The 17672-nt window shown below is 42.3% G+C and overlaps 1 protein-coding gene across 4 annotated transcripts in view; it reads left to right on the forward strand.

Moving 5' to 3' along the window:
• The window catches only part of LOC102208233 (sodium channel protein type 4 subunit alpha B-like), a 42192-nt gene extending 24739 nt beyond the window's left edge, over positions 1-17453 (forward strand). For all 4 annotated transcript variants that reach the window (XM_013916076.1, XM_013916077.1, XM_013916078.1 and 1 more), the window contains 21 exons: positions 1089-1289; positions 1358-1466; positions 2435-2673; positions 2803-2874; positions 2954-3055; positions 3175-3531; positions 5090-5291; positions 5383-5624; positions 5816-5915; positions 6065-6219; positions 7918-8091; positions 9268-9390; positions 9478-9762; positions 9937-9990; positions 11502-11639; positions 11720-11824; positions 11917-12187; positions 12318-12939; positions 13039-13183; positions 13262-13339; positions 16025-17453. In XM_013916076.1, coding sequence (XP_013771530.1) covers positions 1089-1289; positions 1358-1466; positions 2435-2673; positions 2803-2874; positions 2954-3055; positions 3175-3531; positions 5090-5291; positions 5383-5624; positions 5816-5915; positions 6065-6219; positions 7918-8091; positions 9268-9390; positions 9478-9762; positions 9937-9990; positions 11502-11639; positions 11720-11824; positions 11917-12187; positions 12318-12939; positions 13039-13183; positions 13262-13339; positions 16025-16375 — 4125 coding nt within the window. In that variant the 3' untranslated portion in view covers positions 16376-17453. The remainder of the gene's footprint in view (positions 1-1088; positions 1290-1357; positions 1467-2434; positions 2674-2802; positions 2875-2953; positions 3056-3174; positions 3532-5089; positions 5292-5382; positions 5625-5815; positions 5916-6064; positions 6220-7917; positions 8092-9267; positions 9391-9477; positions 9763-9936; positions 9991-11501; positions 11640-11719; positions 11825-11916; positions 12188-12317; positions 12940-13038; positions 13184-13261; positions 13340-16024) is intronic.
• The last annotated feature ends 219 nt before the right edge of the window (positions 17454-17672 follow it).

A 17672-nucleotide genomic window follows, 5' to 3' on the forward strand; every position in this document is an offset into this window, starting at 1 on the left:
CCAAACCATCGAATACAATCAAATTTAAATGTCTGTCTGTGTGTGTGTGTGTGTGTGTGTGTGTGTGTGTGTGTGTGTGTGTGTGTGTGTGTGTCTGTCTGTCTGTCTGTCTGTCTGTCTGTCTGTCTGTCTGTCTGTGTGCGTGTGTGTCAGCCTGTATGTACACAAACCTCTGCATCCAATTCTTGTTTTTTAAAGTGATTCATGATGTGTGACATACAATCCTTCACTGCAGTTCACCGATACCATCAAAAGCCCTAAAATACTATGAGATTCATGCTCATGATGAGTGGATGGAAACTTCTGGCCGATGACTACTCTACTGATGATGATTTAAAATATTACGTAGCTCCATCAGACCTGTCGTGACTGATTTTCACTTCAGTTCTTGTGTAATTTGGCATACTTCAGGCTTTTCACTCTGTTTCCCACAACATTGGTTTGTCCCTTGAGTAAAGAGCTTTGTATGAGTTAATGATTTATAGGTCAGAGTTCAGAGGCTCAATACACACAAGAAAGAAATTTCATTTGAAAATGGTCAGGGACAAGGACTGGATTGAAAATGGATGAAAAAACATCCAATGTAAAAAGAAGAACTTTGAAAAAGCTTGAAAAAACGTGAAAAACTATCGGTCAAGAGAATTTTTTAAATTACAAGACAATCTGGCTCCTTGGAAGAAACATATGGAGAACTGAGGGATGGCATTTGGACATTACATCCATTTTTGAGATACAGTCTGTTTCCTGACTTCCCATGATGCACTGCCATGTTACGTTTCATTCGGTTTCTAACTTTCTCAGAATTTAGGATGAAAAATATTTGTGTGACATTTGAAATATTTGACAGCTTGAAACAGCATAACTGTAGATATAAACATCATAAAGAGAACAAATACACCTGTGTGACGTCAGCACAGAGAAGGGCCATTTACCATTTTACCAAATAAACACAAAATAAATGAGTGCAGAATGAAATGAGAACATAAACAGGGCAACAGTGTCATATATCTTATATATTATGAGACAAACCAAGAGCCAAAGCACATACAGCAGTTCCGCCCACCTGTCCTTCTTTTGTTTCTATGCAGACTTTGCGAGCCGCTGGTAAAACCTACATGATCTTCTTTGTGGTCGTCATCTTCCTCGGGTCATTTTACCTCATTAACCTCATCCTGGCTGTGGTCGCCATGGCGTACGCCGAGCAGAATCAAGCCACCATCGCTGAAGCCAAACAGAAGGAGGAGGAGTACGCTCAGATCCTGGAGGCGCTGAAGAGGAGAGAAGAGGAGGTCTGATCACAGGCATGAAAACTTGCACAGGATCATTTAAACACAGCTGAATCTTTGTTTCATTACAGCAGGCAACCAGGATGGCAGAGCTGTTAGAGGATGCAGACCCAACACTGCAGAAGAAAAATTCATCTACAGATTTAAACAGCCACAAGCTAGAGCACAATGCAATGGAAGGTACATACACCTGTGTCATGTTACCTCTAACACAGAGCCTGTGGGATGTCCTGTCATTATGACCAACCAGGCCAAACTGTTCAGAGGTAGACGTTGAGCACCTTGCGGGAAAAACGAAGCTGGTCGTTTTCATTTGAATGGTCCCTATATAAAGTCTCTTTAAAAGCATTTTGAAGTCTCTGGTAAAATCTCTGTGCTATACTAACAGTGTTCAGTGGCTCTGTGGTGTAGTGGTTAACACCTGGCCTTATACGTGAAAGATCTTTGGCTTGAAAGTGAAAGGAGGCACGAAATCCATCCTCAGTGAGTCCCAAGTTAGCATAAACCCAGATAAACATGAGGGTTCAATCATCGATCTGTCTCAAATCACAGCTGCTGCAGCTGAAAATACCAACCTACAGTGTCCAAATAGCATCATCTCCAATGTTCATAAATGTCTATAGTCATTGTTCAGCTGCTTTCAAATACATTTGGTCTAAAAGGTTTATAGGCACATTAATGAGCTCAAATCAATTGCAGCTTTCATGTATTTCCCACAAACAGCAGAAACATGTTAAACCAAAGGTTGAATTTAACTTTGAGCTACTGCTATGCAGCAGAAGGTGAAATAAACAAAGACTCCAGAGGAGAGATTTAAACCACAGTGGTAATGAGTAATAGCTACAGCAAGAACAAGAGAGATGAAAATTTACCTTCTTCACCTGGAGATAGAAATTCAGTCTAAATTTTTAAACAATCTCGCTTGACTTCTGATCTCTGGCTTGTGACAGTATGCAGGGCAAAAGCATAACACAAACAGAAAGCCTTCACTGTACTTATAACCTCTGTGAAGCTCTTTGTCTTACAATGAACACTGCATAAATCCCATTTAATTGGTCTGTGACATTTGTATGTGATATGTGCACATCTGGACCTTTAGAGAAAATTTCAATAAAGCTCATGCTTCACCAATCAGCTGTGACTTTCAGAATTTGAGGATGACCAGAGGCCGTGTCCTCCATGTTGGTATGTGTTCGCTGACATCTTCCTGAAGTGGAACTGTTGTGGCTGTTGGCGATGGCTCAAGCAGTGGCTCTTCATCATTGTTATGGATCCGTTTGTGGACCTCACCATCACCATCTGCATCGTCCTCAACACTGTCTTCATGGCTATGGAGCATTATCCAATGACAGAGGAGTTTGAGGAGCTGCTGAGTGTTGGGAATCTGGTCAGTGATAGAGTCATACAATGTGATCCTGATTAGATGCATTCAGCTCACATGAATGTTACACTCTGTTAAACACAGTAAAGATCTTAACATATTTGGATGTCTGACCCCTCACCTCTAAACCCCCAGGTCTTCACAGGTATCTTTACAGCTGAAATGGTCCTTAAGCTTCTGGCCATGGACCCGTATTACTACTTCCAGGTCAGACTTTGCGTTTGTTTACTGATGATTCACAACTGTTCCTATAGTAACATTTTTGTACTTTTTGTCATGGCTGTAGGTGGGCTGGAACATCTTTGACAGCATCATTGTCACCATGAGTCTGGTTGAACTGGGATTAGCTAACGTTCAGGGCCTATCAGTGTTACGCTCATTCCGACTGGTCAGTGCATCATCATCATTGTCATTACCATCATCACTTACTCAGAAAGTGAATGAAAAATGATATTAGTGCTAGTCTGTCTTCTCACCCTTATCTCACATGCCTCTTCACCTTTACAGATGCGAGTATTTAAGCTGGCCAAGTCCTGGCCAACCCTGAACATGCTGATAAAGATCATCGGGAACTCGGTGGGGGCTCTTGGGAACCTGACTCTGGTTCTTGCCATCATTGTCTTCATCTTTGCTGTCGTCGGCATGCAACTGTTTGGGAAGAACTATAAAGACTGCGTCTGTCGCATTGCAGAGGACTGTGAGCTTCCTCGCTGGCATATGCATGACTTCTTCCACTCCTTCCTCATCATCTTCAGGGTGCTGTGCGGTGAGTGGATCGAGACCATGTGGGACTGTATGGAGGTGTCGGATCAGACCATGTGTCTGATTGTCTTCATGATGGTCCTGGTTATTGGAAACCTGGTGGTGAGTATCTGACTAGAAAGTGCTTTTTCCCAAATCTGTTTCTTATTGTTTCAGGTTTTGAAAGTCAAAGGTATATGGTGACATTTACAGAAAGGCAAGCAAAGACGATAAACCCAGCGTTTTTGTTTTAACACAAGCCTCATCAACCATTCACAGCAGATTTTTTTTCCATGCTCTTTCTATCTAACATTCACATGCATTGATGCATCAGAAATTAACCTGAGGTTAGTATCTTGCCCAAGGATATTTGTCATGCACATTGGTGCACATTGGTGCACTGGTGGTGAGATGCTAAACAAACCTGGTGTACCCAAACATGAGGGTGCACTAGGAACGTCTGACAGAGGCCCAAATCCAAAAGCTCTTCAACTCCCACCTCTGGCGGAGTTTTTAAGGCATTCTAATGGAGGTTGGTGACATTGAGTTCCATTAGATCATGTTCCACACCTCCACACCATTGCTGTGGTTACTGCAAGGGGCTACGGCTGCAAGGGAAACACAGAAGATCAAGGGAGCTGTCAGACTAAAGGAGGTGTCTTATTGGGCTTGGTTAGCCTGTGGGACTCCAGAGGCAGCTGACAAGTGCTGGCAGGCTAAACGAATTGGGCTCTGACAGTGGCTGATGCAAAAACTTGGGCGTGGGACGAGTTTGGTGAGACCATGGAACAGCACTTTTTGACGGCCTCATGGCAACTCTGATAAACCGTCTGATGACTCACACAACTGGTCCGTGGCTATGCCCCTGGGGTGGACAAGATTTGCCCTAAGTTCCTTAAGACTCTGGATGTTGTGAGGCTCTCTTGGTTGACACGCCTTTGCAATGTTGAGTAGAGTCCTGGGACAGGGCCTCTCATTTCCCTTTGTGAAAAGGGGAAAAGAGGGTGTGCTCCAACTACAGGGGGATCACACTCCTCAACCCCCTGGGACTCACTCTCCAGTATCTATATCGGGATACTGGAGAGTGAGTCTGTTCATTTGTTGAATTTTGGGTTCAGGAGGAACAATGCCATTTTTCTCCTGGTCACCGTCACAGGATACTCAAGGGATGTGGTCAAATGCCTTCTCCAAATCCACAAAAACACATAAATAGGAATTATGAGTTGTACATTAGCTTGCCACAATTGCTTTGAGGCTGTCCAAAAGTGCTGTTCCATGCTCTCACCACACTCAAGTTTTTTGCATCAGACGCTGCCAGAGTCCAACTTCATTTGAGCTGACTTTGCTCCACAGGCTTGCCAAGCCCAGGCCAAGTAGATTTAAATCTGCTTCCAGAGATGATAGCTAAATGCACCCACAAGATGCCAGTAAATCAAAGGATGACGTACTGTAAACAGGCAATGAGAGAAGCTTTGTGACAGAACACTGAGATGTGAGGCGAGAGACTGCTTTCATGTTTTGGTTTAATTGATATTGATTTATAGGTTTTACTGAGCAAGCAGTGCCTGTCTTGCATTCACTGATAAAACTGTTATTTTTTCATTCTGAATGTGTTCCTAAATTAGTTTCTTCTTATTTTAGGCCATGAATCTGTTTCTAAAGCTTTTCCCTTTTGTTGCAGGTCCTGAATCTGTTCCTGGCCTTGTTGCTGAGTTCTTTCAGTGGTGATAATCTAGCAGCTCCAGAAGATGAAGGAGAAAACAATTTACAAATCGCCATGAACCGGATTAACCAGGCTGTGGCCTGGACCAAGTTCTGGATCCTGGAACACATCTGGGCTTTAGTGAGAAATAAGAAACAAGTCAACCAAGACCAGTCCAGTGGTACAAGCCATGTTTCAGATGTTTATTGTTTATTAGTGTTATGTGTAAAGAAAAAAAGCTTTAAATTGGATTTAATGTCCATTTACTTTAGCAGTCAGTTGCGAGGAAGACGACACAATGATGAAGGAGGTATTACCTTTGACCTTTGTGACCTCAGATGAACCAGAGCCCCATGACAAAGCCTCTAGCTTTAACCATGGCATCCTGACCAGTAACTACCATACCATTGCATCCCTGCGGGTCCCAATAGCCGAGGCTGAGTCCTACTTTGACATACGTGAAAATGAAGAGGAAGAGGAAGATGACCTGGATGGAGAAGAGAAGTACTCACAAGTAATCCCTGTTATTGTTCCTTTCTATTCTATGGACCTTTTTTCACAGCAGCATGATGCAGTAGCTAGTATAGGTAAACACAGGTAATTTAGGCTCTGCTCCTGTATTAATGTCATTAGTGTTGGATTAGTTTTAGTAATTATGTATTAGTGTTGTCTTTATCAAAGTTTAACTGCTCTCTTTTTGTTCAGGGCGATATGTCATCAGTCTGCAGTACTGCAGATTTTCGTCCTGAAGTCCCAAAGGAGGAAGATGAAGAAACAAACACGCCTGTGGACTGCTGCAGCAACAGTAGGCATATGCATGTGTTCATAGACACACATTAGCGTTTGTGATTATAAGGTGAAGCGTTCCTTGTGGACCGACTGCAAAGTTAAATGTGTGCTGTGATTTCATTGGCCAATTCAAACACTGCATTTGTTTGTTAATTGATATTTCAGAGTTTTACAGTGGCTGTCCACTCCTGGACATAGACACTTCCCAGGGCCGTGGGAAAGTCTGGTTTAATTTCAGGAGAACTTGTTTCACTATTGTAGAGAACAACTACTTTGAGACATTCATCATATTCATGATCCTGCTGAGCAGCGGTGCTCTGGTAAAACCTTCATTTCTTCTTCTGAGTTTTTTATGTTTTGTTCTGCTTGTAATATTTTTGTTTTTTTAATCCTCATAATTCTGATTGCTGCTCAGTTTTCTCAGTGCTGATTGGTTTGTTTTGATCATGTGACTGAGCAGGTCAGAAATGACTGGTTCGTATTTGTACAGTGATTACTAACCTGTGGAGACAGTGTGGGCAAGCACATGTTGGCTACTAATATGTCTGCTTCAGGTTTTACAGGTGAGATATAACAAATACCCCTACATGAACACACGACAACTCAAAGAAACACCTTTTAATCAGCATTCAGCATCAAGTCAATTAAACTTTTATGAAGCTCAGTTTCAAGCTGCTTTTGTATTATTGAAATTACTGTTCCTGGAACACTACAGGATCAACAATTGACTGGCCCACACGCTTGCCTAACCCAAATGTGATAGAACACAACCGGGACGTTATGTTTCAATCCATCCAACGCCACCAGGTGGCACCTCAGACTGTCCATTAGCATCATCTTATCAGAAAGAGGCTCTGACATTGTCACCCATGCATACAACACAAACTACAGAGTGCCATTTGTTGGTTGCTGCAATAAAATTTCAGTAAAATAGACCAGCCTGCTGCATCCTTTTTTTTAGTTAGATTTTCAGGATGTTGTCTGTAGGTAGGTCTGGGATGGCAGGTTGTAGATGCGTCCTTGATCGAACACTGCTGATTTAAATGGCTAAATGACCTCCTCAGCATGTCGTGAAGTTCTCTAGAGGCCTGGTAATGAACTAATCATGTGATTCAAGTGTGTTGACCCAAGGTGAGATCTAAAACCTGCAGGACACCGGCCCTCGAGGCCTGGAGTTCGACACGCTTGATGTAGGTTGTAATTTTAATTTAATGATGTAATTTTAATTTCTATCAAACATTGTGGCATCCTTTCACTTCTAACACATTACCCAGCTCTTATCGGTACAGATATCCAGTGTGGTTTTTTTCCAACTGAGGACTAATGTGTTTTCACAGTGGTCCTCTAACTTTTATGAGCAGTGTAAAAAAAGGTTCAAACTTTATTTTTTCACTATGTAATATGTGCAACTGGAACTTCTTGTTCAGAAACGGATTATTCTGCACTTCCATTCTCCTTTTCATTTGAGATGATTAGGCTTTAAATAAACTCAGAATTTAAGTGACAGGTTAACCGAGAGGTCAGGTTTGAATGCCTGAGTGAGTGACATGATAAACTCTTAGTGTTTGTAACAAGTGTTCTGATGGTGCCATCACCATCAGTTTGCTGATGTCTGAAACTGAAGAGAAATACCATCTTAATCTTGAAAATACCTTTGCCTGGAATACCTGGAACTACCTTAAAATACCTGCAAGATACAATCCAAAGTGACCTGTCAGCTCTTTGGTGTGATCAGAATGGAGGCCTTTTTTTAAAAATAACTCGCCGTTTAAGACAAAAAGAACCAAGTCCTTTACTGTTGAGCCATTTTTTTGTATTTTAGCAAATGAGTTTGATAAAATTATCAGAGGAATAAACTAAAGCAGTATAAAACTGTTTGTGTCTATCAAGTGTAGAAAGCACTTTAATCTTGTTGAAAATGTCTGTGTTGGTTTATTTTAATAAATATCACTCTACAAGCAGATGCACTACACAGTGAACTCCTTTCCATGTGGTGACTAAAGCTGATTTGAAAACAGGCTTTTGAAGATATCTACATGGAGCAGCGTCGGGTCATAAAGACGATCCTGGAGTATGCGGATCAGGTGTTCACCTACGTGTTCGTGGTGGAGATGGTTCTCAAGTGGGTCGCCTATGGATTCAAGACCTACTTCACCAACGCCTGGTGCTGGCTTGACTTCCTCATTGTAGATGTAAGAACAGAATGGATGATTACCAAAGATGCTGTTGATGTTTATCTTTTGTTTTTCTATGATACAACTGACAGACATTATGAAACATCCCAGATTTCTATAAACAGGAATGTGAACACGGGAGGTTAAAAATTCTACTTCAATTTCACTGAATCAACAACAGTCTGCCTGTTTGACCCACACAGCATTCAGTCACTGTTCCTAGTGTTTTTGCAGCTTAAGTTAAACACACAATGCTTCATGTACTTCACACTTGTCTGCCAGTCCCCGATGTCACTAAAAAAAGGAAAAGAGTTCATCAAGCTAATTTCCGCCACCTGGAACTTTCCTGGCACTGCCCCTTGAGCCTGCGGCACCACCCCTCCACTGAAGTGGAGCTAAAGACCTCTGCCTTACCTCCACATATTTTAAACAAAACGAGGGTTTCTACAGACACAAACATGGATGTCCATGGCTCCCTGGTGTCTCCCCAGACACTTGCATATAGTTTAATAAGGAGAGATCATTAGAAGGATTTGAACATAATTTATTGATGTTCAGAATTCAGTTTGAGGTATTTGGTGGTTCGACTACAATGGCCCATCACAGCAGAACGGAATCCCACTGGTGATAGGGATTAGGGCTGGACCCCTAGGAATCTTGACGCTGGTGGTGGAAATGAAGATGGAGACTTGAATGGAGGCTGAGTCATGAGAGGTGTCGATGGGGAGGAGGAGGGTTGTACCAAGGGGTCGGGCAATGGAGTGGGTACACAGTGAGATTTATAGTACCCACAGCAAAGGCTGATTGGCCTGAAGAAGGTTGGACAAAAGATGACTGGACTAGAGCAGTGATGTCAAAATCAGCTGCACAGTGTGGGAGAGTAAATGATAGCCTAGATTAGCCGCAATGCCGGGAAAACAGACAGATATGTGACTACAGATATTCCTTATTGAACTTGTGCATAAGCTTCATTAGGGAGACTCCACCACAGTAATAAGGACAGGTTTCCATTCCTCCAGGTTCATGTCTAAACTGCTAATAAATCTGAATATTTCATATAGACTTCTGTTCATGCACAGCTTGTAAATCAGAACAAAGTGTTTATTCTGGGGTCCTCACACCCTGTGGCGTAACAGTCTACTTTAGGAGGACATTAGTACTCTGACTTCACCACCAGTGTCATTTGTCTTTCAGGTGTCTCTGGTGTCGCTAACAGCAAATATCCTAGGATACTCTGAGCTGGGAGCCATCAAGTCCTTGCGGACCCTAAGAGCTCTGAGGCCCCTGAGAGCCCTCTCCCGCTTTGAGGGGATGAAGGTGGGGCTAGCACATGTCTACAACCCTGTCAAGAGGGTCTCAGGGTGCTAGTAAATTTGTGTTTGACTGGTTGCTTTCTCACTGCAGGTGGTGGTTAATGCTCTGGTTGGAGCAGTCCCATCAATCTTCAACGTCCTCCTTGTGTGTCTGATCTTCTGGCTGATTTTCGGCATCATGGGCGTGAACCTGTTTGCAGGAAAGTTTTATTACTGCTTCAATGAGACATCGGAGGAGTTGTTTCTCCCTGAGAGGGTTGACAACAAGACCCAGTGTTTGGCTCTGATTCAGGAAAACTTCACTGAGGTCCACTGGAAGAACCTGAAGATCAACTACGACAATGTTGGAATGGGCTACCTGTCTCTGCTGCAAGTGGTTAGTCTGAACACCTGTGACTTCACAGAGAAATAACCCAATAGATCAATACAGAATAATTCTACTGACCTCACTGATCAGATATTGCTGTCATGATGTTTTGTGGGTCTTTACCTGCTGATTCTTGCAGTAGATGAACAGCTGAAACTGATGTTCAGGACTTTTGTCTTTCAGGCCACATTTAAAGGCTGGATGGATATCATGTATGCAGCAGTAGACTCAAGAGAGGTCAGTTGTACTGAAACGGTTACTGAGACTGTGCTGATACCGATGCACAGATCTCCTACTTGTGAGCAGATTTGTGTATTTAAAAATGAAGTCTGACGGAAAGGGACGAGAATTTTTCATGTCAGAACGTTTCATTGCTTCTGAGTTATTGTGGTTAGTCGGGTAAACCTAAGAAAAACATTTAAGCCATCACAACAATTTAGCTTATTTCATTTTGTTGGATTCCTAAACAATGCCCTTTAGGCAGGAAAGGAAATCAGATATCTAATGGCAACCAGTGTTGGGGAGTAATGGAATACTACATGTACTGGTGTTACGTATTTAAAATACAAAATATGAGTAACTGTATTCTGTTACAGTTACCATTTAAAAGATGATATTCAGAATACAGTTACTTTGTTGAAATAAATGGATTACATGGCGGTCTTTTCCTGTTTCATATGTTTGGCTATGCTCTCTCTATTTTTGGTAATCCACGCCGGTGGAAACCCAAACAAAACACGCATTATGAGGCTCAAATGTCTGTGTCTCTATCTCGCGGCCCATGTCACCTCTACTTGTGGTCCGCATAATAACGTGAAGAAATATTATTTTTAAATGTATTATTCAAAAAATGATTTAATATGAATGCAATAGCAGAGTGTTACAGTCATAGCTCTAAAGAATGTAGCCTGATGGGCAGTGTAGTCTGTGCTGCAGGGAGAATGGACTGCCATACCCGTTATGTGTCTGTGAGCGCGAGGAGGGAGAAAAAGGAAAGTTACGAGCTGTCATCGAGCAACGGGAAGAAACGGGAGCTGGAAGCATGTAAATATAATAATAACCACTGCAGCCAAACAGAGAGCCTGACGAGCCGAGCTGTAAGTAAGCTATTAAGACTCGACTGTACGCTGTGTTCCTGTTTTCCTCTGAAACAATAAGCTCTGTTGGAGCAGCCTTTCAACGCCTCTCTCTGTCTCTCGCTAGCAAAGTCGACCTAGACAACAAAGTAAAGCTAGTTTTCAGCTACGAGCCCGACACGAACCCGACATATTAGCCAGAGGTCCCTTTACTACGGTTCGGAGCCGCGGACCTGTTTTATATACGCGTGGAATAGTTTTCTATACGAGATCGCTGCAAAAAGTGCAGCCTTACCTAATGTCCACCTACTGTTACTCATTTATATTAAGATTTAAACATCTAGTTGGTGTGACGAGTAACCTTCAGTAATAGTAATAAATCACACAGCAATAGGACATTCATGTAGTTGTAAAAAGCATGATAATATATTAAGTAATCCAAAGTATTCAGAATACGTTACTCTCATTGAGTAAAGTAGCAGAATACGTTACAAAATACATCTTGGGGCATGTAATCTATAGTGGAATACATTTAAAAAGTAACCTTCCCAACACTGATGGCAACACCCTAACCCCTGAAATAGTGTCCCCAGAGAATGACATCACTCAACAGTTTTCATTCTCACCCTAACCTTTATCTTGGTTACCATGGTTACATTCTTGGGAGTGTAGGTGGAGTCCCAGCCAATGTATGAGGACAACCTGTACATGTACCTGTACTTCGTCTGCTTTATCATCTTTGGCTCATTCTTCACCCTCAACCTTTTCATCGGAGTCATTATAGACAACTTCAACCAGCAGAAAGCTAAGATAGGTTTTTACTCACTGACATCAATCATTTATTACTGGATTTCTATTTGCCAGCTGACTGTGTGTTGTTTTTTCTTTACATGGGAGGAGGTGATATTTTCATGACAGAGGAGCAGAAGAAGTATTACAACGCCATGAAGAAACTGGGCTCTAAGACACCTCAGAAACCTATCCCACGGCCTGAGGTCAGTTTGATTACTCCCTGTGAGCAGAAAACAGGATTTAAACATTTGGGATGGAGCAAGATTTAAATGGTTCCTTTATTTTTTGTGTCCAGAATAAGTTTCAGGGTCTGGTCTTTGACTTGGTGACCCAACGTTTTTTTGACGTTCTCATCATGGTGTTGATCTGTCTCAACATGGTGACTATGATGGTGGAAACAGATGAGCAGAGCAAGGACAAAGAAATCATCCTTTACTGGGTCAACCTTGTTTTCATCATCATCTTCTCCACAGAGTGCGGTCTAAAGATCATCGCTCTGCGGCAGCACTACTTTGCCGTCGGCTGGAATATCTTTGATTTTGTGGTGGTTATACTTTCCATTGCAGGTGAATCCATGTTTGAGGAAACTGACAATATTTAATATTTTTGTTTTTTAATTCACACATTAATAGAAGAATCTCATACTTTCTTTTCCCTTTCCACCTTCTTTCTTTTTTCCTTCCTTCCTTCCTTTAGGCCTTCTCCTTGCTGACATCATAGAAAAGTACTTCGTATCACCTACGCTCTTTCGTGTGATCCGATTGGCTCGTATTGGCCGAATCCTTCGTCTTATTCGTGGAGCCAAAGGGATCCGGACGCTGCTCTTTGCCTTGATGATGTCCCTTCCTGCTCTCTTCAACATTGGTCTCCTTCTCTTCCTCATCATGTTTATTTTCTCCATCTTTGGTATGTCTAACTTTGCCTACGTGAAGAAGGAAGCGATGATTGACGACATATTTAACTTTGAGAACTTTGGAAACAGCATGATCTGCCTCTTCATGATCACCACATCAGCAGGATGGGATGGACTGCTAAATCCCATCATGAACACGCCCCCAGACTGCGACCCAGACTTTGAAAACCCAGGAACGACTGTCAGAGGGAACTGCGGCAGCCCAGCATTAGGCATCGTTTTCTTCACCACGTACATCATCATGTCCTTTTTGGTGGTGGTTAACATGTACATTGCCATCATCCTGGAGAACTTCAATGTAGCTACAGAGGAGAGCAGCGACCCACTGTGTGAAGATGACTTTGAGATGTTTTATGAAACCTGGGAAAAGTTTGACCCCGATGCCTCACAGTTCATACATTACAGGTGAGTCCACCTCTGTTTTAGTCTGGCTCTAATCTGAGATGTGGTGTTCTCTAAAGACCTGTAAGAATTAAGTTCTGTGGATTCTAATGTGTTCCTCAGTGAGCTGTCAGACTTCTGCGATGCTCTGCAGGATCCTCTGAGGATTCCCAAACCCAACGCTGCCACCCTGATCCAAATGGACCTGCCTTTGGTACCCGGAGAAAAGCTGCACTGTCTGGACATACTGCTTGCTCTCACTGCACAGGTAACCTCACCTGCTCACATTTACAGCTTATTCTATTGGATCTTTATTATATTATACTATATTATATTACATTTATAGGTTTTAGGTGATTCCGGGGCCATGGATTCTCTAAAAGGCAACATGGAAGACAAGTTCACAGCCAACAACCCATCCAAGGTTCTATTCTATCATAAAGTCTTTACCAGTGTCATGTACAGTTCTTGGGAGAGTTTGCACATGGGCATATTTAAGTACCAGTAATTGGTTTCCTTTCAGTACTGCTTTGAATTTGTGTAGAAGCTGTTATTACATCTGAGACCTGTTTCTAGCTTAGCTTCATGCTTAGCTTGTCTAAATTTTTATTTCATGTTGAGATGTCTAACGGTCACACAAAGCTCTCATATATACAGTGGGGCAAAAAAGTATTTAGTCAGCCACCGATTGTGCAAGTTCCCCCACTTAAAATGATGACAGAGGTCAGTAATTTGCACCAGAGGTACACTTCAACTGTGAGAGACAGAATGTGAAAAAAAAATTCATGAATTCACATGGTAGGATTTGTAAAGAATTTATTCGTAAATTAGGGTGGAAAATAAGTATTTGGTCACCTCAAACAAGGAAAATCTCTGGCTCTCACAGACCTGTAACGTCTTCTGTAAGAAGCTTTTCTGTCCCCCACTCGTTACCTGTATGAATGGCACCTGTTTGAACTCATCATCTGTATAAAAGACATCTGTCCACAGCCTCAAACAGTCAGACTCCAAACGCCGCAATGGCCAAGAACAAAGAGCTTTCGAAGGACACCAGGAAAAGTATTGTAGACCTGCACCAGACTGGGAAGAGTGAATCTACAATAGGCAAGCAGCTTGGTGTGAAAAAATCAACTGTGGGAGCAATCATCAGAAAATGGAAGACATACAAGACCACTGATAATCTCCCTCGATCTGGGGCTCCACGCACGATCTCATCCCGTGGGGTCAAAAGGATCATGAGAACGGTGAGCAAAGATCCCAGAACCACACGGGGGGACCTGGTGAATGACCTGCAGAGAGCTGGGACCAAAGTAACAAAGGTCACCATCAGTAACACACTACAACGGCAGGGAATCAAATCCCGCAGTGCCAGACGTGTTCCGCTGCTGAAGCCAGTGCATGTCCAGGCCCGTCTGAAGTTTGCCAGAGAGCACATGGATGATACAGCAGAGGATTGGGAGAATGTCATGTGGCCAGATGAAACCAAAGTAGAACTTTTTGGTATAAACTCAACTCGTCGTGTTTGGAGGAAGAAGAATACTGAGTTGCATCCCAAGAACACCATACCTACTGTGAAGCATGGGGGTGGAAACATCATGCTATGGGGCTGTTTTTCTGCCAAGGGGACAGGACGACTGATCCGTGTTAAGGACAGAATGAATGGGGCCATGTATCGTCAGATTTTGAGCCAAAACCTCCTTCCATCAGTGAGAACTTTGAAGATGAAACGAGGCTGGGTCTTCCAACATGACAATGATCCAAAACACACCGCCCGGGCAACAAAGGAGTGGCTCCGTAAGAAGCATTTGAAAGTCCTGGAGTGGCCTAGCCAGTCTCCAGACCTCAACCCCATAGAAAATCTGTGGTGGGAGTTGAAAGTCCGTGTTGCTCGGCGACAGCCCCAAAACATCACTGCTCTCGAGAAGATCTGCATGGAGGAATGGGCCAAAATACCAGCTACTGTGTGTGCAAACCTGGTAAAGACCTATAGTAAACGTTTGACCTCTGTTATTGCCAACAAAGGTTATGTTAGAAAGTATTGAGTTGTATTTTTGTTATTGACCAAATACTTATTTTCCACCCTAATTTACGAATAAATTCTTTACAAATCCTACCATGTGGATTCATGGATTTTTTTTTCACATTGTGTCTCTCACAGTTGAAGTTACCTCTGGTGCAAATTACTGACCTCTGTCATCATTTTAAGTGGGGGAACTTGCACAATCGGTGGCTGACTAAATACTTTTTTGCCCCACTGTATGTAAATGACAAGTGACAAATGAATCTGTGGAGAAATCTTTGGAGAAAAGAAAAAAAATGCAAAAAACGTAAGTATGTTTGATGTGTCAGTCAGAATGAGTATGTTCTTTGGTCAGACCAAAGACCCAGCTAAACAATCTCATAAAATCAAAACTTACATGTTCTGGCAACCAGAGTTAGAGTTAGGATTGGTGTCTAATGAGGTTAAGATGGTTAACCTCTGTGTCACGGCCTTTAAGCTTCCAAACAGAATAATCCAAGAAAAGGCCTGAGGTGGCAGCAGGTGGTTTGTTTCAGAACGCACTTCCAACGTGACTCTTTGAAAAATATATGCTGTTTATTTCTTGCAAAATTATGAACCAAATCATTTCTTACAACTTATAAACAAAAGTTAATCTAATTCCACAAGTTCACAGAGTGGTCAAAAAATCATTTTAAAAACGCTCCCATCTTACCAGCTGACAACAAGGAAAACATTTCCACCAAGCATGCTCTGAGTTAATGCGAGGGTCCAAACAACTTTTCATAAAATTAAACTTTTAATTACAGACTTTAATAGCGAAATAGCTTAAGTATGTTATAATGGATAAAAATTATGATTCACAAGAATTCAACAAAAATGGCCACAACACATTTCTGTCCTGATGGGAAATGAAGAGACATCTTTAGAAGGCGATTCGTGGGCTCTTCATGTGTCGGTGAACCTGCAGCAGATCAAGCTCAGTGTTTTTGTAACAGAGCAGCATTTTTATCTGTTCATATTCAGTTTCTGACAAGCTGTCAAAAACATTTTTGACAGCTTGTCAGAAATATTATTTGTCTCTGATGCTGTGATCATTATGACATACAGGAGTCATATGAACCAATCAGCAGTACTCTGCGGAGGAAACAGGAAGAGGTAGCAGCGACAGTGATCCAGAGAGCGTACAGGAAGCACCTCCTTCAGCGGGGCAAGGTCAAACGGGTATCCTACAAATACGGAGAGAAGCTGGACGGACGACAGGACAAGCCACCAGAGACAGAAGCAACTCTTTCTAAAGGACTGAGTCAGCCGTACAGTGGCAGCCACGAGCAGACGGCTTCAGGTCAGGTGCATCCCACCCGGGTAGAGCTTCAGAGCGAGTTTGTTCTCCGCGCCGCCCCGGCGTGCAGCACTCATGAGTTTGTTCAAGATGAGAACCTGAGGGAATCTGTCGTGTGACAGCACACCTGTTCCTCCAGTTTCTCCTCTCACCTGTGGAAGCTGCAGCTGGCGTTCTTTCTACAAACTCAGCAGAGACTCTGTTTTTCCGGTGTGTTCAGAGGTTAACACCATTGTTAATGCCCTGTGTGACGTCAAACTTTGCAGGTGACCCTGATTATTGATTGTTTCTGAGTCACCTCGATCGACTCAAATGTTATGATGGATGTGTTTGAGATTGTATCTGAAACTGCCTGAGACAGTACTCATTAATTCATAACAGGCATGTGCTACTAACCTGAACCTAAGAGCTGACAGTCAATGAGAGTACAGCATGTTAGCAGGTGAAGAAGTTCTGGTTAAAGTAGTTCAAATATAACCACATGTTTACCTATTTAATTAACATTTCATCAACAAAAGACTCAAGTTGTTTGTATTCCCAGTTCTTGATACTTCCATTTTGTTGAATGCAGCTGCAGGTGCTTTCTTTATGCAAAATCAAAGCTTCTGCAGAGTTGATAAAACGGGAAGTGTTGTTTTACTGGCTGAGGCAGCTTGTTTGCTGTATGCTGACACTGTTCCTGATTGGTGAACATTTCTGACACACTAATGACATAAAAGCAAACACCCCTCAAAGACTGCTGCACACCTTTTTAATAAAACATGTCCATGTACCTGGAAATGAAAAGAAATAAAACTGTTACACTGAAAATGGACAGCCAATAGGAACAGGCTGTTTTTGTGATGTAAACAGTGTTTATTCACTGAAGAAGAAGAGAAGTAATTTCTTTTTTCTCTTTTTATGGACTCTGCTGAGTTTCAGTGATCCTAAAACCTTTGTCTCTTCTCAAAATACATTTATGTTGTTTTTTTACAGACTTCACTTGCAGGTGAACTTTGTCAAACTGTCTTCTTGTTGTTAAGAAACTTTTGCTTCATGTGGTGGATGAGTCTCAGCCATCTGAGTGGTCAGTTGGATGGAGGATAGTTGTGACCTGCAGTAAAACAAAGCTTCTGTAAGTGTTGTCATGACGTTTATGTCTGTACATATCAATAAAGTTTTCCGATTCGCAACTGCACTTCCACCTGGACGCTAAGTATTCACACCTTCAGATTTCTCTTCCTGTCTGGCTCAGAGGCGACAGCTGCTGTCGAGTCTAAATGGCCAAAGTTCAAAGAGAAAGACAAGAAGAGCAACAGCTGACCAAGGATCACACACACACACACACACACACACACACACACACACACACACGTGTTCTGGTGTTTGTGAGGACTTCCCAGGACCTTGACCCTGAACTTGAACCCAGTCTGAACC

Source organism: Pundamilia nyererei, unplaced genomic scaffold, assembly GCF_000239375.1.
Source record: "Pundamilia nyererei isolate P.nyererei 1_Seehausen unplaced genomic scaffold, PunNye1.0 scaffold00454, whole genome shotgun sequence".
NCBI lineage: Eukaryota > Metazoa > Chordata > Actinopteri > Cichliformes > Cichlidae > Pundamilia > Pundamilia nyererei.